Source organism: Pseudopipra pipra, chromosome 10, assembly GCF_036250125.1.
Source record: "Pseudopipra pipra isolate bDixPip1 chromosome 10, bDixPip1.hap1, whole genome shotgun sequence".
NCBI lineage: Eukaryota > Metazoa > Chordata > Aves > Passeriformes > Pipridae > Pseudopipra > Pseudopipra pipra.
In genome coordinates, this window is record NC_087558.1 from 24,290,045 (window position 1) to 24,313,440 (window position 23,396).

A 23,396-nucleotide genomic window follows, 5' to 3' on the forward strand; every position below is an offset into this window, starting at 1 on the left:
TCTGATGGAACAAAACAGACCTCCAAAGACCTCATCTCATCCTGCTTCCCTGCCTTCTCCCTGCTCATGAGGTGACACCAGGCATGTCTGAGTAGAGTCCTTGGACGTACAATTGCTAATGCAAGCCAAATAAACCTGCAGACATCACATTTTCAACATACTAGCACAAACATACTTGTAAGAATTGTTAAATGCTTCCAATTTTTCATATACCAACCTGAAAACCCAACAAACAGTCATTGCCAATGTTTCACAGATGTGAACAATAGGTTTTGTACCTGTGGGATGAGGAAACATGATGGCAGTTGTAAAGGGTTTACTGTACAACACTGAACTGGTTTATTAAGATAATAAGTTGTTTTGCCTTTCACCGTTCAACTAAAACAAAATGGAATCACTGAGCCTTTCCTTCCCAATGCAGCTGTATGGCACACTCACAGTTTGCAGTGTTTTCAGGTAGTGAATCAGTGGGGAATAGTGAATGTCTCCCTTCCTTTTCTTCTCTCACTTCAGGGTTCCTCCTCACCTCCCTTAGTAATAACCATGGATAAAAGTGTTCTCACCATACCTGTGCACACACACTTCATTCCTTTACAAGGTTTTGCTCTGGAGTTACTGGGTGACCTCTCTCAGTGCAGAGTTCCCAGTGCCCACTGGCACAGAGGGGCAATCAGGCCGAAGCAGCCGCCACGACAGATGAAGATGTGCCAGCTTTTGATTATGAGCTGCAAGGCACCCGCTTCCAATGATTCCATTTTCTCTGCCAGCCCTTTTCTTTTGATATCCTCCCACCTCTTACCCCAACTCTTTTATATTTAATTCTTGAAACTCTTCTTCCAAAACGAGGACAGTCACCGCTCACAGTCTGTACTCTCTGCCTTACACTGACTGCTGTTGAACTGTAAGAATCCACCCAGAACACAGATCTTTAAAAACCCATTCCATAGTGTCAAGCATAGAAGACTTTCATAGGACATATAAGGCCGAGATCACTGAAATGCACAGTTTCATTTTAAAGGACTCTTCCCTCTCCTAGCAGCTAATGTATCTGTCCAGACAATAAAATTAAGCAGAACAGAGTTGCCTTTGCAGATCTGCCAGTGACTCAGTTACAGCTCAACCACTTTCTGTAAAAGGGAAATCAGTGACCTAATTAAAAAGCAGAAATAATGCCTACCTCTTCTCCCCATCCTCCCCACAGCAGTCTGGGAACTCAGATGGAAAAGCAAGCAAGCACTTTTCTCCTTGATGTACTTGCAATAGAAAATCAAATGACTTAAGAACAAAGGCCTGTAGGGAAGATGCAGCAGGCAAGTAAGAATCACCTGTGACTTATTTATCCTGTCATTTCACAGATGAGCTCCCAATCTTTGCTATTAGCATTACTCACTGCAGCTGTCAAAAACCTCAGGGGTTAACCAGGGCTTGACTGGAATAGGGAAGACACTGGTCCAGTTGCTTTCTGAGTATTTTACATAAAAATAAGTGGGATTTTACACTTTCATATGTAAAATTGATTGACAAAAGATACCAGACAATAAGAAATGGTAACTTCAGATAGCAAAAAGGAAAAGGAAATTAAAGCAAGGAAAATAAAAAAAAAAAAAAAGACTGATGTATCCGGAATTTTCAATTATTAAGGGCTTGGCCCTCCGAGATATTCAGCAGCTCTTTCAAGGCAGGAAAAAACACAAGCTTACTGTGATTTCGGTGGCATAAGTCCAAGCCTACTCTCAGTAGTATTCCTGCCTAAAAACATATCACCAAGTTAAAGAGCATATTTTATGATATTCTATGAATGGCAAGGAAAATGTACAAAAAAATACAAATTAAATTCTTTCTTGCAACTCACTGCTAATGCATCTGCTTCCAAACTGCAAGTAATCCAGAATGCCACAGAAAAGTAAGAACATGACGAGTTTCAGAGAATTTTAACCCGTTTCCAATTATTAACTTGAAAAAAGTACCCAGTAAGCAATAGCCCCTCCTATGTCTCTTTTCAAGAAATTGTCAATGTATTGCCATTACAAAAAGGTACTTCTTAGCTCTACCAATTTGTTTTTCCACATTAGATTCGTGTACTTTTTAAAAAAGCAAGATGAAACACACTAATTTTTAATATTACATGCAAAGCTTAAAAAAGAGACAGGTCCAAGCCTAATCTCAATAAGATTAAACATCTGTCTGAGCCTCTGTCATTACTGTTCTCTGTGATACCTTGTTTGTTGTATCACACAGCAAAAAGATTATTTTAAACTCACTGAACAATCCCTAAATTGTCATAAACTCTTGGAGCCACCAGGTAGGAAATACAATTACTTTCATTTTGGTCACCACCACCTTGTTTTGATAGCTGGACAGAGGAGGAATTTTTTAAAAACTGTTGGAGGCAAAGGCACTGTTTAAAAGGAAGCCACTGCTTAAAAGGCTGTCACTGACACAGGCTTGGAAAAAACTTGCTCCAGACAGACAAACAGCAGCTTCTGACTATAAATAGTACAAAAAACTCCCCACTAGACCATACAGAAGGTGACAACATCCACGGGAGAAAATTTAATTCTGTCTTACAGAGCAGCTTTACCACTCTCAATGGAACCCCACCAAAGCACTCAGGGTTTAGAGCAGCTCCTGTACAGTCTGATCAAACTCTGAATTAGGCTTCCTGCTTCCATTATCTCCAGGAGGGAATGTGTAGATATTTTAGCTCATTTCCTACTCTGCATATAATCACTCATTTGGTTATTGCACTATTAGCCAAGGGTGATATGATAATTCTGTTCCACTGACAACAAACGAGCAGATTACCTTTAAACCAAGACCCAGCTGTAGGCACCGAGTGCTGCTGGCTCCATTAGCAAAGCTTTTCCTCCTGGGCCCTCTCTGCTTGTTTCAGGACCTCTGGTCTTTTGCAAGGGAAAAGGGAACAGCCCTAGCACACTATGAAGGATGAGGAAGCTGTTTGTTTCACATGTAAACACAATTTTATATGTTATATATATGCACAGCATATAATGTGCCTATTTTTCTTTTTATGACTTAGAAATAAAAATAAATGTAGTAGATTTTTACGGTGTACTTGCACTGATCACTGGATGCCATAAAATATTTTGTTAGGCACAGCTTTGGAAAGAATCAGGAGCTGAGCAGGTGCCAGCTGTGCAGTTCCATGGTGCCAGGCAGTCACGCTCCTTAGTGCCTCCTAAACTACAGGGGCAGAAAAGGATGGCAACTCCACCAAACATACACTGGGACAAGTGGAACTTAGTGTTATCAGGTGTCCTAGAACAGTTAACTCCTTTTACATCAACTTCTATTCTCTCCTTCTTTGCAGCAAGGTTACACCATTGGCTTCAGCTAAAACATACCCAGTTTGGGTAAAGTCGAAGCTGAATCAACCCCCCCCAAACACTCAGGTCTCAGGGAAGTCCAAGCACACACAGGACCCATGCCAAATGATTTGCAAACCTCACAAACATGCTCTACTATATCTTGTTAAAATACTTGTGAGAGAAGCAGCTCTCCAGTTACCAATGCTGCTTGGCAGCCTGCACAAAACAAAAGTTATTTCCAAAGCAAGTATCAAAATACAAGTATTGAAATAGTATGAAAAAGCAGGAGTAACATTATCCTTCCTGGTGCTGGAGCAATGTCCCTCAAGAGTCTTGTAGAATGACATTTTTTTGAAAGTGAAGTTACAACCAGTAGCAAGAGAAATGTTTGAAAGGAGACCAGCACTGAAAAATGAAATCATGTAATACAGGTAAGGAGAGAAACAACCTTCAAGAAAAGACAGGGAGCAATACTGAATCCTCAACTGCCAGGTTACCTGCAAGAAAGGACACCAAGGCACCTTGGAAGGAATTCCATGTGTGATTTCGCCTGGTAGGTGTATCTGTAGTGTTTATATGTCAGGTTCAAATGGCCCCTACTCAAATTCAGTCCCGGGTCCGCATTTCTTGTCAATGGCCGAGCAACAACAGAGAGAAATGCTTATAACTGAGTGGAGTCAGGACCACACTCAGAGTTATGAGATTGCTGCCAGTTTAATTTGAGGTGCCTTTGAAGCAGTTTGTGCCCTTGGGTTCTGAAAGGACAACCAGCAGAATTCAGCAGAAGCATGAGAGTGTCACCAGGGTGCTGGTGACGCCTTCTGTACATAGTGTGAACTGGTCATAGTGGAGAGCAGGTGGAAAAGCTTCAGAACAACCTGAATCATCACTTGTGTATCTGTACAGATAAACGGACTCATACAGTGGATGCTACATCCAATGTTGCAAATGCTTAATTTCAGTGCAGTACCCTCCAGAGAACACACAAATCCCTGGGGAAAAGGCAGTGTGCTGCATGCCAGAGCAGACCGGGCTGGAGCTGAAAATGTTGCTCTATTTAGCTTCCACCTCCATGCTCCCATTCAGCAAACACTGTTCTCTTGAAACATCAGTGTGCAGGGCAGGAGGCAACCATTGGCAAACCCCAGGGATACACTGTCCCCACGGGATGGAAGCTCGAACACCTTGCCCGAGTCCCTTGCCAACATAATTAAATTGTGCCATTAGAGATTCTTTGGACAAGGTTTCTAATACAGCATTTCCCGCCTCATTTCCTGCCAAAATCCCGAAATGCAGGCCCACATTCTGCAGTAAGTCATACGTGCTTTGTGGCATGGCATAACACTTTTCATTCTCTTTTTTTTCCCTCCAGTAATGCTGCTGCTTAAGGCAAGTGTTTAGCACTGGAATGACATAAGCATAACTCCAACATCTGTTCTCTGAAGGAGGGGAAAATGAAACAAAAGAATAAACCACGCTCTTGTACTCCACCCCTTTAAATTTCTCAGGTAAACTAAAAAAAGCAGGAATCCTTCTCGCTACTGAGACCATCACTATCTCTTCTTTTACTTAAAAATCCAACAAACAGAAAACTAAAGTCTGAAACACACCCTTGTTGTTTCTTGCTGAGGATTGGTTGCACAGGTAAATAGGTGTAAGAGCACCTGAACCTGACCAAGCTAAACCTTATGCCTGTGTACCATAAAATCACAGGGCTGAAAAGCTTAGATATTGGGCAGCAGTCTGCTCATGTACAGCAATTCACATAAAGATCAACCCGTGACAAGAAGGTTTTCCCTCAAAGCCACTGATCCAAACCTTTTTCAGTACCTCTGGCATGTGTGTGGTGCCTGACAAAGCTTCCCACAATCTAAACCTCCCACATCTCTCTGTCCTTGGAAACAGGAAGTTGGATGTGGACTAGTCCAACCCAGGAAACGACCTGTCTGAGACTGCACCCTACAAATTAACTGAATAACTGTGCACCCTCACCGAAGCCATGAAAAATTAAGCCAGAAAAAAAGCCTGAAGGCAGATGGAGATTCTTAGCCAACAAACTAAGGTACCTTCCAGTGTGCTCTTTCTGCCTTCCTTTTCTACCAGGATGCAATTGGCTGCAGGACATAAACCCAAGCAGAATTGTCCCACAGGGCCAGACAAAGGTTAATGGCACCAGAGCCTCTGTCCTGTTGCCAGTGAAACCAACTGTGCTGAGCAATAACTCTGCATGGACAGCCCAACCCTCACTGCTGTCAGACACCAGTCCTCTTTGTCCACTCCAGATTAGATCAATACTACAACAGCTCTTCAGTGAGACACCTTATCCCTGGCAGCTGGATGAGCCCCATTCCAGCTCTGAGCTCTCCCACTGCCATGAGAGCTCTCTCAGAGAGAGACACAAAGACCTTTAGTTAGTGTACATCTCCTGAGACTGTGAACCACAACTGTTATCCATGCTTGAACTTCACTGCTAAATTGTTGAAACTTTTCTCAGAAGTGGCTAAGAATCCTATGACAGGTTCACTTAGTTCTGTGGCTTTTAGCCAAACAAATCAATTCCATCTTTCTCCGGCTCAGAGTTAGTGAGGGCCAGCATTCACAATTTTTTTTTCCTCATGTAGAGAAACAGAGATAAAAGGGAAGGTGGCACCACATGGTAAAAAGAAAACAAAAAAAATTGTCCAACAATGTTTGCTCCAGTGTGTGAGAAACAGTTAATGCATGGAGGCTCTGTACAACATTTGGACACGACCTCCTGATGCTGTGATGACACAGTTCCTACCTCTGGTAGAGACTGCTGTAGCAAGCAAAAGAAACAGCCAATAATTTTGACTCGAGAATGTAGCAGAGATTTCACTACCCTCCCACTCTGAGGCAGGCAACTGGCTGTACTACTGTAGTACTCTCAACCCAAACACAACAGGTTTGACATTGCAATATTTGAAAGTATGTAACCTTGCAAATTTATAGCATGCCACTAATATCCTGAAACCTGTGGGCACGGATTTGTCATACAGCAGGTGTGACCTGGCTTCCCCATTTCCACAGAGGCTGAAACACTTCACCTTACCATGGGAGAGGCAGGGTGAGCAACAACCTGCCAGCAACCCACACCCTCACCTTGCACTGACTTGTTGATGGAGTCATACCCTGAACAGCTCGTCCTTGAGGTGCCCCCCTTCTCCCAAGCAAGGGGACCTGTAGTGAGCTGTAAGAGGAATCAAAACTACACAAGTGCTGAGAAAGCTGAACTCCATATTTAAACCCCAGAGCCACATTTATTTCTGGGACTAACACAGTGTCTCTTTCTGTCTTCCTGCCAACAGATGCAGGAAAACTGTTCCTGTCTCCTGGGCTAGCTTATAATTCACTGATTTTATAAAAACTTCTTCAGAGCTGTACAGTGTCATTACAAAGGAAAGAAAGAACAGGAGCACCCAGTACCTGCCCAAGCTACTGAAGTGATGCCCACTGTGTCCATGTCCAGAAGTCTCATTTCAAAGGCCAGGTTTCTCCTGCTCCCCACTTCATGTGCCTTTGAGGTGGCTTTTCTAACCTGAGTAAGTGGAAGTTAAACATTTTCGGTTCTTGTGTCCAAGGACTACGTGGATAGTCCTTGAATCACAGAACCAAAGTGAGATGATTCATGAAGTCAGAATTGCAGTTTTGACACTGCTCTGGATGCGCTCCAACAGCAGTGACATGCTCTGTACCTCTGTCCCATTCTACCATCACTATTCTATTCACAAAGAGCAGAGGAACGCTGGCACGCCAGAGAGGCTACCTGGAGAAATCACAATCCATCAGAGGAAGCGTTACAACATCATGAATGGCTCTGCCATTCCCACAGCTCAGCTCCTCCATTTAATTCAATCTTACATGCTCAACTGAGGCTGCAAAACAAATAGGGGTCTGTTTAGTGCCATATCGATAGTTGCATTTTAGAGAGGACATCTGTCACCCAAGAGCAGCAGCACTGAAAGTACTGACCAGATAGATATGAGCTTTTAGCACATTAAGCATGTTCTGCATTGATCCAGTGACCTGGGGGCAAAGAGCTCCAGATATCTTCTTCCTGACCTCAAGGCACTGGTCCCACCTCCATCTCTAACAACCAAGCAGAGCACTTAAAAAAGTACCCTTCTCATACTTATACTCTCCTCCCTCCCCCCTCTCCTGTGATGCCATCAGCTGTGTGCTGAACAGAATGAAGAACGAATTTCTCAAAACCTGGCTATAGCTTGGCCATACAGGCTTGGAGGTGTGATTTAAAAGCATGGCTTAGAAGCACGTGAACTCTTTTATAGAGCTTAGAGGGAGCTTAAACAACTCGGCCTTTGTTTCAGCTTGCATCATCAAGCAGGGTGGAAAATAAAAAAGATTATGTGACATGTAGTATAGTCCCAGCTTTAGGCGTTAGTCACAGTTAAATTAGTTATAACCAGGAAGGGGGAAGAAAGGCCAATAACCAGAATGAGTTGGTATAACCAGCTCCTACTCTGAGCTCCCTCACCGCTATAAACACTTGCTTAACTGTGTTCTGGAGCACGAGGGCTGTATTCTTAATTGCAGAAATACACTGAGATTCAGAGTTCCTGCTCACACCCAGTAACTGGATTTGTTTGAAGGGAGGAGTGTTTGTGCTTTATCCTGTGGGAAGTTGTTAACGCCCACTCATTTCCCCCTCCTGGTCTCTCCTCACTGACCCCGGAGAGACCACTGCACATGAAAAAGAGTTTTTCTTGAGACGGGGAAATTACAGCAATATGCACTATAGAGTAAAGCCTGGAGCATCCAGGAGCTTAAGAGCTGACACCTTTGGAATTCTGGTTCCAATCTATAATAGGGTTGTGTTTTTTTAGCCCAGATTACAAGATTATTTTCAGAGTAATTCAAGATATCACGGTTTACACAGATAGAGCACCCTGCTTGAGCTTAACACATCTATTTTAACTTGGTTTAGTTTAAACTTCCACAAACATCCCAGCACAATCACATATTTCCAGGAAAAGGAGTAAAGAGCCATATAAATGCCTTGGGGTGCAAGTTACACTAACTTCCACAAGAGAAAGCTGTTCTCAGATCTGTTCTGCACTAGGCACGAGCCTCTAAAAATCTCACTTACCCACAATAGTAGAGTTGACAAATATAACTGTTCTTTCTGTTCTCATGAGCAGTTATTTCCAGATTTAGGATTGGCTGGGCTTCAATCCAAAAATCTAGACTTTTCATGACATCCCCAAATAACTTCACAAGTCAGGAAATATCCTAATTAGGAAAGGGGTGGATCCATCCTGCCTGAAGGACTTGGCAGACCAAGCATCCCACATCTCCCAAATGTTCAAAGAATCCATCCTTCAGTTCCTGCAAGGTTTCCAGCTGGGTGAAGCCTGACAAGCAGTGCTCTATCACGGCTAACCATGATCCACACAGCAGTCAGGACAAACTACTGATCATCCAGCACGCTTTAGAAACTGCAGCTGCACCCCTCATACTGTGATTTATATCGTCATTATGGTACAACTACACCTCAAATGTGTGAAGTCTTCCCCCTCCAACACCAGCTAGAACACAAGAAAGAAGATGCTCTCATCAAAGAGGCCTTCTGACAGAAAGCCTCCGGGAGAAGTTATTTCCAAATGGAAGTAGCTGTGCTGTGGACAGTCTGCAGGAAGATTTACTTCTGCATTTGCTTTGGGGATATTTAGAAAACCAACTCAGAAGATCTTTACTTCTAGTGTCTGGATGACAGGAAATCTTCTCACAGTTGCCTTGTTTACACAGTCCAATCCAAGCTCGCTCCTGTGGCAGATCCCAAGACAGGAAGGGCTCTGCTGTAGAACTCTGCTTGTGGTGAGGCAACACCTACTAGTGTGAGCACATGATGAGCACTCAACATGCACATACTGTCATCCTAATTTGGTGTCCAGGCACATCCCATGGTCAGCAGCTGAACCTTTGCCTCCGTTTCTGCATTTATAGAGAAAATATGCAATACCCCAGCTCAGCATGGCACAGGGATTAACAGTTCCACTGTAGAGGAATTTGAAGAAACAATGGACATGTGCACATCCCACGGATATGCTCCTCAAGAGCAACAGCCCTTACACACCTTTGCTAGGTAATGGTTTTGCCATCCGTGGTTTCAAGGCTGGGAAACCAATGGGATACAAACATTTCTCCATTTCTTGTGCAGGCAACTTATTTCAAAAGAGCTCCAAGGTGACACCATGTAACAGATAGATATAAAAAATAACTATTGTTGAAACACTTCAAGTCAGATGGCAAGGAGCACTTTCCCCGGATACGAAAAGTAGGCAAAGTTCTCTGCTGCCTTTTAGATGCCTGGGCTATCCACAAACACAGACTCACAGGTATAGCAATTATCTTTCCTTCTTATGCACCAAAAGAGTTTGCTGGTGCTGCTGTGCTGGCTCAGTCACAAAGGAGAAGCTCTCTGAACAGCTCTGGTGTCAGAGGGGGGGAGCAACACATGGTTCCCACAGGTGTCATGAGAGGAGCAACCCCTGCTCTTGCGAGCTCAACTGTCTGGGAGGAACATAAAACCTGTGCTGAACAGTTCCAGGACCCAGCAGCCCCTCACACGCAGGGATCAGCTTACAGTTTAGCAGTATAAAAGCTGGCTGTGCAAATAGTGTGCATAACCCAGTCTTAGCATTGTCAAACAAACATGAAACTTGCCTGAGCAAGCTGGGACAGACAGCCGGGTTAAGAACAGTCTCTGCTTGCTTCCCTGAAGCACACAATAATATGGGCAGCAATCCAGCCTCTGTAATGCCCGACTTCCACACCCCTGGCTGGGCCTTCTGCTGGGGTAGAAACGGGAGGGACAATTTCCTACTTGCTTCCCAGCTGGTGAAATCCTATTAAACACAACTGTTTTCATCAACCCATTTCAAAGGTTCAGACAAAACAAGTGTATTACCCCTGCTGGCAGCTGCTGTTACAGGCACTGTGGAAACACTTCAGCTAACTATGAGAATATTTCTTCCCAGGAACTGCTGTCAAAGGCAGGTTAACACCTAGATAAGAACCACTGGCATAAACGTAACCCAGAGAAATCTTCAGTAACGTTTCTGAGGAAAGGGTGTTCAAGGAAGACCTGACAGCTACAAACACCCGACCCACAGGCCCATGAAAGGGCCACAGCCTCAACCCCTGCTGGAGCCAGCCGGCTGCTGCAGACACACGGATGTGTGATGCTCTCCCCACGTTTGGCCACACGATCCACTTGTTTACCACAGCACACAGAAACCTGCTTCCCAAACTGAGGGAACTGAAAGGACTGTGGAAAACTTCTGTGTTACAGCTGCCCCAAGTTCATGCATTTCAAAGCACTAACAGTGATTTTTGAGACCTCCCCCGAGCTTTGATTGGGCTTTCAGGGAAAGACACCTTTCTTCTTTAATACATCATTACGCACAGAAGTTGCTACAAGCGGCGTGTCACAGCATGGAAAACCCTCAGACTTCCTGAAGGCAAATCCATGACCTCTTCAGTTGCCTCAGTGCAGCTAACACTGAGAAAGAAGTTGAAAAGTCACATAGAACTTGCCAAATTATTCTTCCAAGGAGCTACCTAAGTCATACTAAAAAAAAGACATTCTTTGCAATTAGCAGTTAAAAAATCTAAATGTGTTTTAGAAGTCAGGGACAAATGCCTTTAAAATTTACTAAGCTAGTTGTCTCCCAAAGTGTATTGATTCAAACTAGACTTTTCAAGTATTTGGCTTGCATACTGTAGTCCAATATTATTCCTTTAAATAATTACACACAGTTTTGGTGTCAAATCCTACAGAACTCCCAAGGCAAAGAAATTTGGTGGAAAGAAGGGCAAGAAATTCAAACTGTGCCTTCACTAAGGTGGAAGACTTTATGGTTATTCAACAAAAAGCTTTACTGGTTACTAACAAACCATCTAATATCTGAAAATTCAAGTCAACACAAGTTGGCTTTCTTCTGTGGTTTCTTCTTATTCCCTCATCCTCAGCTGTGGACTGATTATCTTGTTTTTCTTCTATCCCCAATCTCAGATGCTCCTTTTACAACCAGAAGTCAAATACAGTTCCTCCTGTCATCGAACAACTTCCTTGAACTCCCTTTTTGGTGGGAGTCTCATCAGTCCTCATGACATGTGATCGAAACAGAGTTCACACTAATACAATTGTGGAGCTGTTTTTCAGTCCCTTCTTGACATTCCCAAGTCACAAATAAGAGATCACCTACAAACAGCCCTCTCTTATTAGGAACGGTCAAGGACAGGGTTATTTTTTTAAATTCAAACTCACGTATCATTCAGTGGTTTTTGTTTTATCATTTCAATATTTGGAGCTGTCATTTTCTTAAAAACAGAAAAGGAAGCTCATATAAACTGCTGGTGCACTGTATGCTTGGAGCTTGACTGACTTCTGAACACCCAGGGTTGAAAACTGGGCACTGTAGTGTTCAGTGCTGAAAATAGCAATTCACAAGTTTTGAGTTTCTATAATGTATGTTTGCTATGAATGGCTCAAAAAACAGGTGTCAGCTTCATCCAAGTTAGTCAAAGGCATGAAAACAACCCTTTCTGAGTAGTGTTAAGAGGCTCATCCTAAGACGGTAATACCTCACCTAAAATATCTGACTGCATAGAATTCGACTGTTGAGATTAACAGTTGTTTTTGATGTTGGGATGGTTACATTTTGTAAGCCTAAAATTTTCTTATTAAAAAAGGAGCCCTTCAAGAATCAGAATAAAAAGAGCCCCTAAGTAAAAATCCAATTTATGAGAGTGAGAAGGCTTAGGCAGTAAGAGATCTGTAAAAGGAAAGAGGAAGACAATTTATGAAGTTCAGGAAGACAGTATTAAAGTGATCAAGGTACAAGATGACGCCAACCTGGAGGAAGGTGTTAGTTCAGGAAATGGAAAAAAAGGTCGTTCAGGTATTGTGAAGAAATAACACACTACTCAGAAAAAGCCTACTTGCAAAGTACAAGAAAAAGAGCAGAATTAAATGCTGTGCCAAACAATCATTTCAATAATGAAGGGCAATACTGAGTCATTAGTCTTTAGTGCAATATTACATTTCAAAATCAAAGCCACCGATAGCAACAGTTGGAGTCCTGACACGTAACACAATATGGTTGTTAAAAATACAGGACCTCACTCCAGAGCAGTGAAGCCTTTGGCCAGGTCTAAGGCTCTCCTGGAGTCAGGCTGTGTACACATAGAAAGATGCTGTCATTTTGACACGTACATGGAAATCTAGCCAAATAAATCAAAGGAAAACTGCAGGGCCAAAAAAGGCTCATGATAAGTTATTTTGGATGTGTTACAAATAATGTCACCAACCACAGCAGTATAATCAATGACAGAAACTTCGTTCATATGCTCAGAACAAGAAGTTCCAGTTTTGCACCCCTAGAAAAGATGCCAAGGCACTTCCTTACCTGACAGGGCTCCTATGCACATGCACCTCTTTTTTTGTGCAGCATACCACGGATGAAGGATCCCCTTAATGGGGAGTTTAATCTAAATGACCCCTGCTGTACTTGCTTCAGCAGCCAGGATAAATCTGTTCAATCTTCCTCCTTGCACAACTACCCACATCACATCTGTCTTTTCTCTTTCAGAGGTACAGGCTGAGAGAGAAGGGAAAGAGGCAAAGAACAGAAGAAGGTAATGCTGTCTTTTGTGATTTAAGGCATGTTAACAGAAGGGATGGTTGACTGATTATGATCATACTCAGCGATTCTTGGGCTCCTTGTACTTTCTCTATCTCCACCAGGAAAGCAAAACCTGTCAGGAAACTGGTGAGTCAGCATGCAGCTGCTGTTTGTCTTAGCTATGAGGCATTGATTTTTTCCCCGACACTTTGATATAGGGTCACAGGTATCCTAACTAAAACCTTTACTGAGAGCAAGGGGGTCACGGCAGCAAGAGCTGTGAGGTTAAATAAAAAAGTCCATTCTATTTTTACAGCATTTGTTTGGATGTTTAAATTTTCTGAGAGAGCTGAAGTAAAAAATACAAGACAGACTTTTATTTAAGCTGTTTAGATAAAAAAGGAATGGCCAATGCAATGCTCTTCACAAAATCTTTCAAGAGTCACTGAGTGTACCTGTAAACAGGTATCTTGTACATCTGTGTTTCTAATTTACACAAGAACTAAGGCTAAAATGTAGAGTAACTCCAGTAAGTGGAAGCAGCAGCACTTTTATATCTCTATCACTTTTTCAGAAACATAGTCCCTTTTAATATATGTGAAGTTAGACAGTGCAAAGTCACCAGGCATTTTGAAACTCTAAGCAATGCTATATGGACAGAAAATCTTGAATTGCCTTGTTAGTATTTCAAGACTGACATTAAGCAAAAGGAAATTTGGTCTGTTGTAAAGACAAAAATGCAAAGGCTGCTCAGGAAGCTGAGGTTTCCCCCCTCATGTAGAAGTGCTCCATAAAAGTGATGACAGTATTTTAATCTGCAGTGAAGTGTAATCAAAGAATCTCTGCTTAATAGGCTGGAGATTAGTTATGAAGTAAAACACAGAGTCAGACCATAAAAAGTTAATTGCAAATAACTGTTTTCTTGTTTAAATTGGCAGGAAATTGTGAAATATTTCCTCTATAAAAGCATAGGTGAGCTATAATGTAGAATTTACCATTAATAGGGTGGAAGGGAGGGAAGAACAGAGCAAAGCAGTAATAACATGCTAAGAAACCAGTTACTGCTGAAAGAGACAAAGTGACTGGGCAGCAACAGTCTGGACATTAACAGGTAAGGCTGAGATTTATGGTTAAAGCCAGCTTCAAGACAGATCCCTGAAGGGGCAGAGACTGGAGTGAAGTCACAGACCTGAAGTCTGAAATTAATCTAACACCAGGTGCTATTTATTACAAACTTGTAAGAGGCTTTGAGATACACAGGTGAAAGAACAATATAATTAGTCCTGCTAAGAAATTCAGGTTACAGTTAGAGGTGGACAACAGGAGCTTCTTTATCCTTACTGGATGCATCACTGGAACAGAGACATCCCAGAATATGTGATATCCTTAGTCCTGCTCATCAGTGTGTAGGGATGAAACACATCCAGTGGAGTGTATTGTACTTCTGAGGCTGAGCACAGAAATGACATGGACGTACACCATCTAATAAAAGTAGAATAAACTAAACCCTATCAAGTGTACAATGTGCTTTTTGTCTGATGACCTCTGTCTGCATGGACCTTTCCTGAAAACACTTTTTCCACTCACGAGATATTTCAAGCTCCAGCAGACATGCACTGGGAAATAGCTCCTCCTTTGGCAGTAATGCATAAGAATATCTGAAGCATCCTTTTCAGATCTGAAACTTGACATGCTACAGTACAGAGGTGTTTAAGGCTCTTCGTGTCTTTGTGACAATAATCTCCAAAGGACTCTTCAAAGAGATTCTCAAGTCTGGATTTCCAGCAGAGTACTCTGTTACAGAAATAGAAAGAGGAACAGAACTACATCAAACAGCGATTACTGAAACTGTGTCACCTTGCATCTGTGCTAGTGGGTATATTTTCCTTATCGTTCTACTTCAACTCCTTTAGAAAAAGTAGAGGGATTTCTGTTTGTTTGTTTTTAAGGCCACCCACCATTTGAGAAACAAGTGAATCTGGAATGGCTACTTCAGCTCTGTGTTCCTCCTGTACTTCATTTACTCTCTAAACACATTAACATCTTAGTTTACAAAGATATTTGCTTCTGATGTATGAATATCATTCCCTTCCATCCACATCACACAAGATTCCATCAAAAAATCATGACTTGGCAGCTATTGCAATTGTGATTATTAGGAATTAAAGACCATGCTTCATCTTTGCTTGACAAAGCACAATTTCAGTCAATAATTGGAAACTCCTCTCTGCTCTAATACTTTGTGGAAATACCAGCACAAACAAAGCTTTGTGGAGTTAGACTATGCCACTCTGGCTTTCTAAAGCGAGCATAAGCCCAAGTGTTAACTGTCAAAATATTACCTATTTAAAGCATTACTACCACAAATGTGCTGCCAAATAACTGAAAGTTTAAAATAAAGAGACATAAAGCAGTGGTTTTGGTTTTATGACTGACTGAAGGCAATTGCTGCTTTCCCACTTCCCAAGATGCACAAAAGCCATAATGTGTAAAACGCAGCAGGAGGCACAGCAGAGAGACTGAATGTGTGTGATAGATCTGATAACACAGATATTTCTAAGCAAATTTAAAATCAGGTGTGTTCTATCATCAGTACTCTTTGCTTCCAGGTCAAAGTAACTACAATACCACAACCACAACCCCTTTTGACTCATCTCTATCATGATTCTTCTGTGGCTCTGCTTGTCACTGCTGTCACTAACACCTGGGATAGGAACACGTTGTCAGGGGTCACCAAGGGCTCTGATGACAGCCCAAAGCGTGGGCATTGTGTGCAAATATGACTCAGATGAGGCACATCAACTTCACCTAAGAAATGAACTCTCGAGGTTTTCTGAAGTAACTCCAGGCCTGCATATCCTGAATTACTTTCTAGAAAACAGGTCTCAGGTTATGCTCCTCCAATTTCTACAACAGGCAGCCAAAAAGCTTCTGCTTGACTGCTGAACAAACCCATTAAGCCCAGCCCCTCGAGTCGATGAGGGAAGAGGCCACAAGAGGAGGCTAATCTCTTCCTCCTTCCTAGAAGGAACAGATGGCCCAGGGGGAGGGCACTATCGTAATGATCTCCAGTTATAACATAATCTTCTCTAGCAGTGCTTTCTCAAGAGGTAATATGACCTCATCCAGTTCATATTCTAATATCCAGCTAAAGACTTTCCCTGGTGTCCTGCAGGAAAAGGCCTCACCACACACCCCCAGCCGTGCCCCGCCAGTCACAGCAGGTAAGAAGCAGCTGTTCTACTGGGCAGCAGCAAATTCACCTTATTCGTCACCCACAGCCCCCACAGCACCAATGAACTCCAAATTCCTTCCACCACAGATTTCTTTCAGGATGCAACACAAAGCTGACAAGGTGGCACTGCTGAAGATGCCTCAGTCTGGATTTGCTGGAGAACAGGCCCTGCTTGGCATTCACAGGGACAAACCAGGACCCTTCAGCAGAGCCTGGAAACCTGGGCAGAGCATTGCTTTGGCCAGGCTGTTTCACACAAACTGTAATCTCTAAGTAATGAACCTCAAAAAATTTGCCTGCACTGGTGGGGTGGAATCCATCAGCTGTGCATTTACAGTGGACTATTTCTTAATGGCTCTCCCTACACTGGGAGCACATAGCAAAGCATCCAGTTCAGTTATTAACAAAATTCAAACTAGCTCTTGTAAAGTAATTATTTCTGAATTTTTGGATTTAAAAAAAAAAAAAAAGAGGTGATTATCCGAGGTTTTACTCAGAATACAGTACATTTTTATTTGCAGAGTCGGAAATGATAAGGACAAAAAGGCAAAATCTCAGGTTAGGAGTGCTGGCAAACCTCTAAGCAAGGAAAACAAAATTACTATGTTATGATGCAACTTGTGTTTAAAGATTAATGAAAAACAGCCAAATGCATAGTTTTGAAAAATCAGGTTAGTATAAGCACACACTCAAGCAGGGACATATCTAGGAACACATCCTCTTGCTTTGTCAACAGCTGCAACAAAAAAAAGTAAGAGTAATTAAACCTGGCATACCACCCAGAAGTCTTAAGCTCAGAAAAATACAGTTCCTCAAAGGTACTAAGGCAGCTATTTGAAGAGTTCCAACTTTCAGCTGCTTTTAGTAACTATGTCAAATATAAAGATTTTCACTACAAAACTATCTGGCCCTTTGGAATCGTTTGGCTGTGAAAGATCGGCCTGGCTTTATGGGTGAGCACAACCAGGTGCAAAAAGTTTCCTATCAGACTATTAGGCTTTGAAATACTGCACATGCTAAAAGTTTGAGAGATGAAGCAGGCTACTGAAAATAACTTTATATGGATATTTCTCCACCAGTCTTTTAGAGAAACTAGTCTGAGTTGAACTGGTGAGTGGAAGAAATGCCCTTGCTCCCTGCAGACAGATATTTCTCAACTCCCAACACACACAGATCCACAAAGAATGATAAGCCCAAGCTTTTAAAAAGAGCTAATATTATAAAAATGATTTGGTAAAGCTTTTCATTCTCAAACAGTTGGTCTCTTGACAATGTGTCTCTGCAGCTCCTAAGCACACATATAATAAAAACCTCATCAAGAACAGATCCCTGCAAAGGGACAGATATGTGGTTGGAAGCTGTGAAAGTTCACACTTCAGAAAAATCAAATTAACAAACTGCTGAGCCCTGTTAATTGTTTCTTTTAAAAAAACCCAACCAAAACCATAAGCTGTAAATAGCTAATCAGAGAGATCTAGAACTTGGACTGATCTGTTTAACAGCAGGTTTTACTAACCTGCCATAGACTTCTTACATAAAAGTAGGTGGATTACAATTTTTTTCTTTCTAAAGCGTATGAAATCTTGAGAAAAAATACTGAAATTGGAAGCATGCACGTACTTTTGTCATTTTTGTCCACAGCTGAACTCAGAAACCAAACTTTAAGGACAGACTAGCACAGAAACACACACAAAGCCAAGGCTAAGCTCGTGTCTCGAGGCAGCTCATAAAAAAAGTCAATCTACCTGTGCTTGAAGCAGCCTAAGAGAAGGCAGAGCCTGTGTGTGAGCCGGGGAGCACAGAGCCAGCCACACTCCCTGTGTCATGGGCTCTCCAGCAACAGGCAGAAAGGCAGTGTTAAAGGAGCTGTGTGCCTTCAAATCCTTTCCACGTGAACAAAGTGTCTCCAGGAAAGTGCCAGCTTCCATGCTCCTGTTTTCAGGAGGCAGCCGAACCCAGCAGGATGGCAATGAAGCCTGGGTTGCTGAGGGTTTGTTTGTGTTGCTTTTGGGAAGAGGTAGAAGAGGAAACACGTAGAATTCCTTCAGCGTAATTTATTTGTCTCATTGTTTCTGCTGCATGTTACATTAGAGTCAAGCTCACACCTGAAGTGTCCTGCAAGGACAACTTCAGAACCCCCAGCTCTGCTCTGGTGCTGGCAGCAGAAGGCAGCCAGAAGGGCCCTGCAGCCCATTTCCTGCGGGGGCAAACAAGGGAACCTTTCCAACACCTCCAAGGGCCTTCCTTCAGTCCTCTGACAGAGGACACAGACAAGTCACTCGTGGATCACCTCACAGACCTTTCTAATTCTGGAATTCAGATTAAAGAAACGAGTGTGACTTTTTTTCAGAATCAACTGAAGAGATGTGATCTCTCAGGTTGTAGGTGAAACAAACTGAAGGGAGCAGTTCACAGAAGCGGCTTAGCCTCCGCTCTCTGAAATACCAGCATGATGACTCAAGGCACACATCCTAGGATTGCTGCTCTTTAAAAAAAGTCTTTTCCAGCAGTTATTTACGCCTAACAGCACAAGGAATAAATAGGCTTCCATTCCCAAAATCTTGGAATTTGCCCTCTACTAAAGGCACGAAGAGAACTGCAGCTGAGCGACTTAACTGATAAACACAGCCAGCTTCAGAGTTCCTTGGAGTCCCAAGTTGTACAGCCCCCAAACAAATTACTCTTTTTCTTTTACTGACTGTGTATTAAACATAACGTTTGCTTCAAGAAGTGGTGTCCAGAAGCCTTTTGAATACAAAACAGGAAAGTCACTGGAGGGGGATGGGAGGGGAGCGAGAACAAGTAGTTTGGGTTTTTTCAAAGAGTGCTGACCCGTCAGAACTAAACCACCCATCTCTAACTCTTACTGTACCAATGCAGAAGAAAGACAGAAAGAAGGAAAAAAATGCAGTCTTTGGCCATCTAGGGCTCCTAATCATTAAGCCTAACACAGAACAGCAGAACAATAAAGAGAGCAATTGCATTGTAAATTTATGTTCCATGCCCAGGTTATGGAATGTCGTGCAATAGGGCACTAACTGCATTCCTTACAAAGGGAACAGCTTGAGCCTCATGATTTGTGCATGTGGGCAATACTGAATGACCTTCATGCTTTCCAGCATTCACTGGAAGGCAGATTTATTTGTAATCACAAGTCAGCTGTTTTGTTTTGGGCATAAACATATATTTGGAAGAACAAAGGTTTAAACTTTGTATTAAGTAGCAAATGCAGAAGGCAGTATGTTAGCTTTAAAAACTGAATTTGAAGACTGTACTCCAAAACTCAGACTGAATAATATTAGAATCTGGGAGAACTCTGCTGAAATAGGTGTTTGCTGCTCTTTTTTTTTTTCTTTGAAAGAGAGATATTTTCATAGTCCAGTTCCATTATAAAACCGTAGCCTTTCTAGCATATACCTTATGTAAAAACATATCCTGTATCAAGATAAGAGATCCAACAGTCACAGTTGACAAAAAAAGTGATATTGCTCTTACTGCAACAGACATAATACAAGACTGTTCGTATTCTAACAAAGAAAATCCACCAAATTTTTATTTTAAACCAGCACTGCCTGCCTCTTATTCCCCATTTTCTTAGGCACCAAATAAATCACAGTTTGGAAACTGGACTGCAGTACAAAGGAGCAGGATCCTAGGACAGTATTATTAAAATAACCAGCAGCTGTTCATTGCACCAAACCATCCCCAAGATACAGCGAACAGTAAATTCTGGTTTTTGTTCAACAGACCAAGGTGATAAACCCCAGATTATCTAAAGCTTCCACATCATAGGTCTTGTACTCCTGGAAATGAAGTTCTAACTTAGATTTAAAGGAAGTCAAGAGACCCACATGAAGCAGAACTATTTCTGGGTATGCCAAGACATGAGGGAACGGGGCAGGATTAATTATTTTTCCAGCACTTCCAAAAATCAAAACAATGAAGAAGTATGTAGAACCATACAGTTCCTGATGCTCCAAAACAAACGGCAAGGAAAATGTTATTTACAAGCATGTGAGATGAGGCAATAGGCTTCTGGTTCTCAACATCCTATGAGTTGCAGTAAGGAATTTAATTGCTACCTCACAGTCTGAAGTGCCCCATTCCCAGGTACCTGTACTAAAGGGGCAACTCCTGAATAGGATGAGAAAGTTGAATCCTGAACGTACAACAGATTTTAATACAAAATTGCCAATGGAAGCACACAAGGCTCTGAAACAATTCATAAAACCACACAGGTCTTTATATAAGGTTAATGGTTTGCTAGCCAAGTGTCAAGGTTCACAAAACAGGTAATTTTTGTTCCTTTTTTAAGTCAGATTTGAACTTTGCACATTTTTCCTTACAATACCTTGCTAAAATATCAACAGCAATTAGATGGGCAGAGGATATTTTCCCCTAGAGGTGTTTTCAAGAACCCTATCATAAAATGAGAGAGCACAGGAAAGCCTGAATACTCAGTCCTTCGGTTACATACTTCGGTTTGCTGCTGCTGGGTCAGGCAGCATGACAGCAGCCTAAGCTTGGATGACTAACACTGAAACGGGCTGAAAACAGCAGCAATCATGACAGAGACAATAAAGAACCCCAGCAATGGCACACAGCTCCAAGGAAAGAAAAATCATTAAAAACTGCTTTTAAAAAACACAGGGAAAACACAGTTATTATGCCAAAACATACTTTCTTAAAGGCCACTTTTCATTAGAGATTATATATGATATTAACGATATGCATATAAATAAAGCATATGGCATAAGCAAATATTAGCATAAGGTCTTGGGCACCTTTAAGAATGACACTTTAAGGCAAACAGATTACAAAGTGCTGTAACAAAAGCACTAATATGTCAAAGAAAGTGTGCATGGTGTTAAAGAATAGTGATAATAAAAAAAAAAAAGGTCTTGTGAAAGAAAGATACAGCAGTGTATTGAGCTAAAAACCCCAATCTTTTGGAGATCTTAATGTAAGCCACTGTCTTTACTAGAGTACTTCAAATAGAAAATTTCTCTGAATCTTGTAATTCACGAAGAGACCAAGGCAGAGAAATGATGGGCTAAGAGGGCAGAAACACACTGGGCATTCCACACAAATGCAGAGAGGTGCTTTAGGATGGCTCTCCCTCTCTCCTAGTGCACATATGAAGGAGACTCGGGGAACATGTACGAGGTAACTCCTTTCTCCAAAAGACTTCGCCTCAGGTCTCCCATCAAGATAAAGAGCAAGGAACATAAGAAAGGGTGTTAAGGAATGTTTTCTGCAACGTGCAAAAAACTATCAGGCAGGCTAGGGGGCTAAACCAAGGAGGACTGGTCTGCCTCTCCTCGGTTGCGCTGGAGAACAAATTCAGCTGGAGGAAAAAGGTTGGGGCGCAGTTTAGGGCAAAGCTGATTGCAAAGATAAGCCTGAGGCTAGGGTATGGCGTAAAGGGCACTTAAAAGGGGGCAAGTGATGTCTGAGGTGAAGACTAAATGTTTACAAGAGAGAGTAAACGGCACAAATACGTGGTCTTGCTAACGGGTCCACAGAGGCTTCCAGAGCAGAAGACCGTGGGCTTGAGGGTGCAGTGTCCTGGGTACATGGGAGGGAAGGAGCAGGAAATCTGACTGGGTATGCAGAGGGAAGGTGCAGGGCACAGCCTGGAGGCCGGGAGGGGAGGACAGGTGAACCGGGTGAGGAAAGGTTCAGGGCAGGTTGAGGCACAGCGCGTTAGCAGGGAGCCGCAAGGCACGGGAGGGGGCTCAGCAGGGCAAGGGCTGGGGCGAGCGGCCCGAGGGCAGCGGGGGAGGGAGGACGGCGGCCGGCCGGTACCTGGGCGTCTTGGCGGCGGCGCTCTCCCGGCGGTCCAGCACTCCGGGCACGCAGTTGGTGAGCTCGGTCCAGTCGGCGTGCAGCCCGCAGCTCCAGCCCGTGGAGAAGCGGGAGAAGAGCCAGGTCTCCCGGCGGTTGGGGCGGTAGCAGGTGCACTTCTTCTGCCCGGGCCGGCAGTCGCAGGGCACCTCCAGCCGCACGTTTTGCACCAGGTGGCGGCCGAAGGTGGTGCCGCCGGTCTTCTGGATGTGCAGGAAGACGATCACGTCCTCGCCCTTCATGTCGAAGGCGAGCTCCCGCTCCAGCTCCCGCACGGGGAAGTAGTACTTCTTCACGTAGTGCGGGTCCGGCGTGGGAAAGAGGTCCAGCTCCTCCGAGTAGGAGCGGCCGCTGGGGGAACCCAGGCTCAGCCCCGGCCCCACGTACTGGTACAGGATAAGCATGAAGCACACCGAGACGGCCACGATCAGCAAGAACTTGCTGGTCCTCTCAACCATGGTCCTTCCCGCACGCTTCATGTGTCACCATCTCCCGGGGCTGCCGGCGCTGGGCAGACGGCGGCGGTGCCGGGGGGCGGGCGGCGGAGCTCCGGCGTCTGTGCCAGCCGCCTCCCCCCGCTGCTCCCCGGAGCAGAGCCTTCCCCGGGGGCGGCGGGCCGCTCCCTGGGTCGCCTCGGCTCGCCGCTGTGCCCGCCCGCCCCGCCGCGGGCAGCGCCGGGAGCGGGGCAGGGGCAGCCCGCAGCCAGCCGCTCCGGAGGCGCCGCGGCACAGCGGCGAACTTGGGAGAGAGGGGCAGGAGGGGGGCGGAGAGGGACCGAAACGCAGAACCAGCCCCCTCCCGCCCTCCCTCCCCGCGCTTCAGGAAGCCACCCCCATCCCGGCGCTGCCTCCGCCGTGCCCCAGCCCCCGCGGCACCGGCGCGGCTGTGCCCGCCCCCGCCGCCGGCTGCGCCCGGGCTCGGCTCGGCTCGGCTCGGCTCGGCTCGGCCGGCAAAGCGCTTCCTGCCCGCGCCGCCCGCGCCCGGCATGCACAGCGCCGCGCCCCGCACCGCCCCGCGCCCGCGGGCCCGCTCGCACCGGCCCGGCTCCGCCCGCGGCACAGCCCGCCCGCGGCTCCCGGCCCGGCCGCCGGGAACGCTCCGCGGCCGGCGCTGCTCGGGCCCTCGCTGGAAGCCCCGGCGCTGCAGAGCCGGGCGGGCTGCGAGGCGGCCGCGGCTCGCTGAGGCACTCGGCTCTCAGCGCTTCCAGTCTTTTATGTGCCGCCGTACAATGAATCCCGAAGAGCGGGACTCGGCATCCTCGGGGGCTAGATTTCTACTCCCCTTTTGTAACAACAATGTTAGTAACGAGAAAACGTGCAT

General features: G+C 44.3%; 1 protein-coding gene across 1 annotated transcript in view; it reads right to left on the reverse strand.

Annotated features, from left to right (window-relative positions):
- The window catches only part of HS6ST1 (heparan sulfate 6-O-sulfotransferase 1), a 186,500-nt gene extending 163,570 nt beyond the window's left edge, over positions 1 to 22,930 (reverse strand). Inside the window, exon 1 of the mRNA XM_064666937.1 lies at positions 22,038 to 22,930. Within this exon, the coding sequence (XP_064523007.1) occupies positions 22,038 to 22,555 (518 nt within the window). The 5' untranslated portion in view covers positions 22,556 to 22,930. The remainder of the gene's footprint in view (positions 1 to 22,037) is intronic.
- Between the last annotated feature and the right edge of the window lie 466 nt (positions 22,931 to 23,396).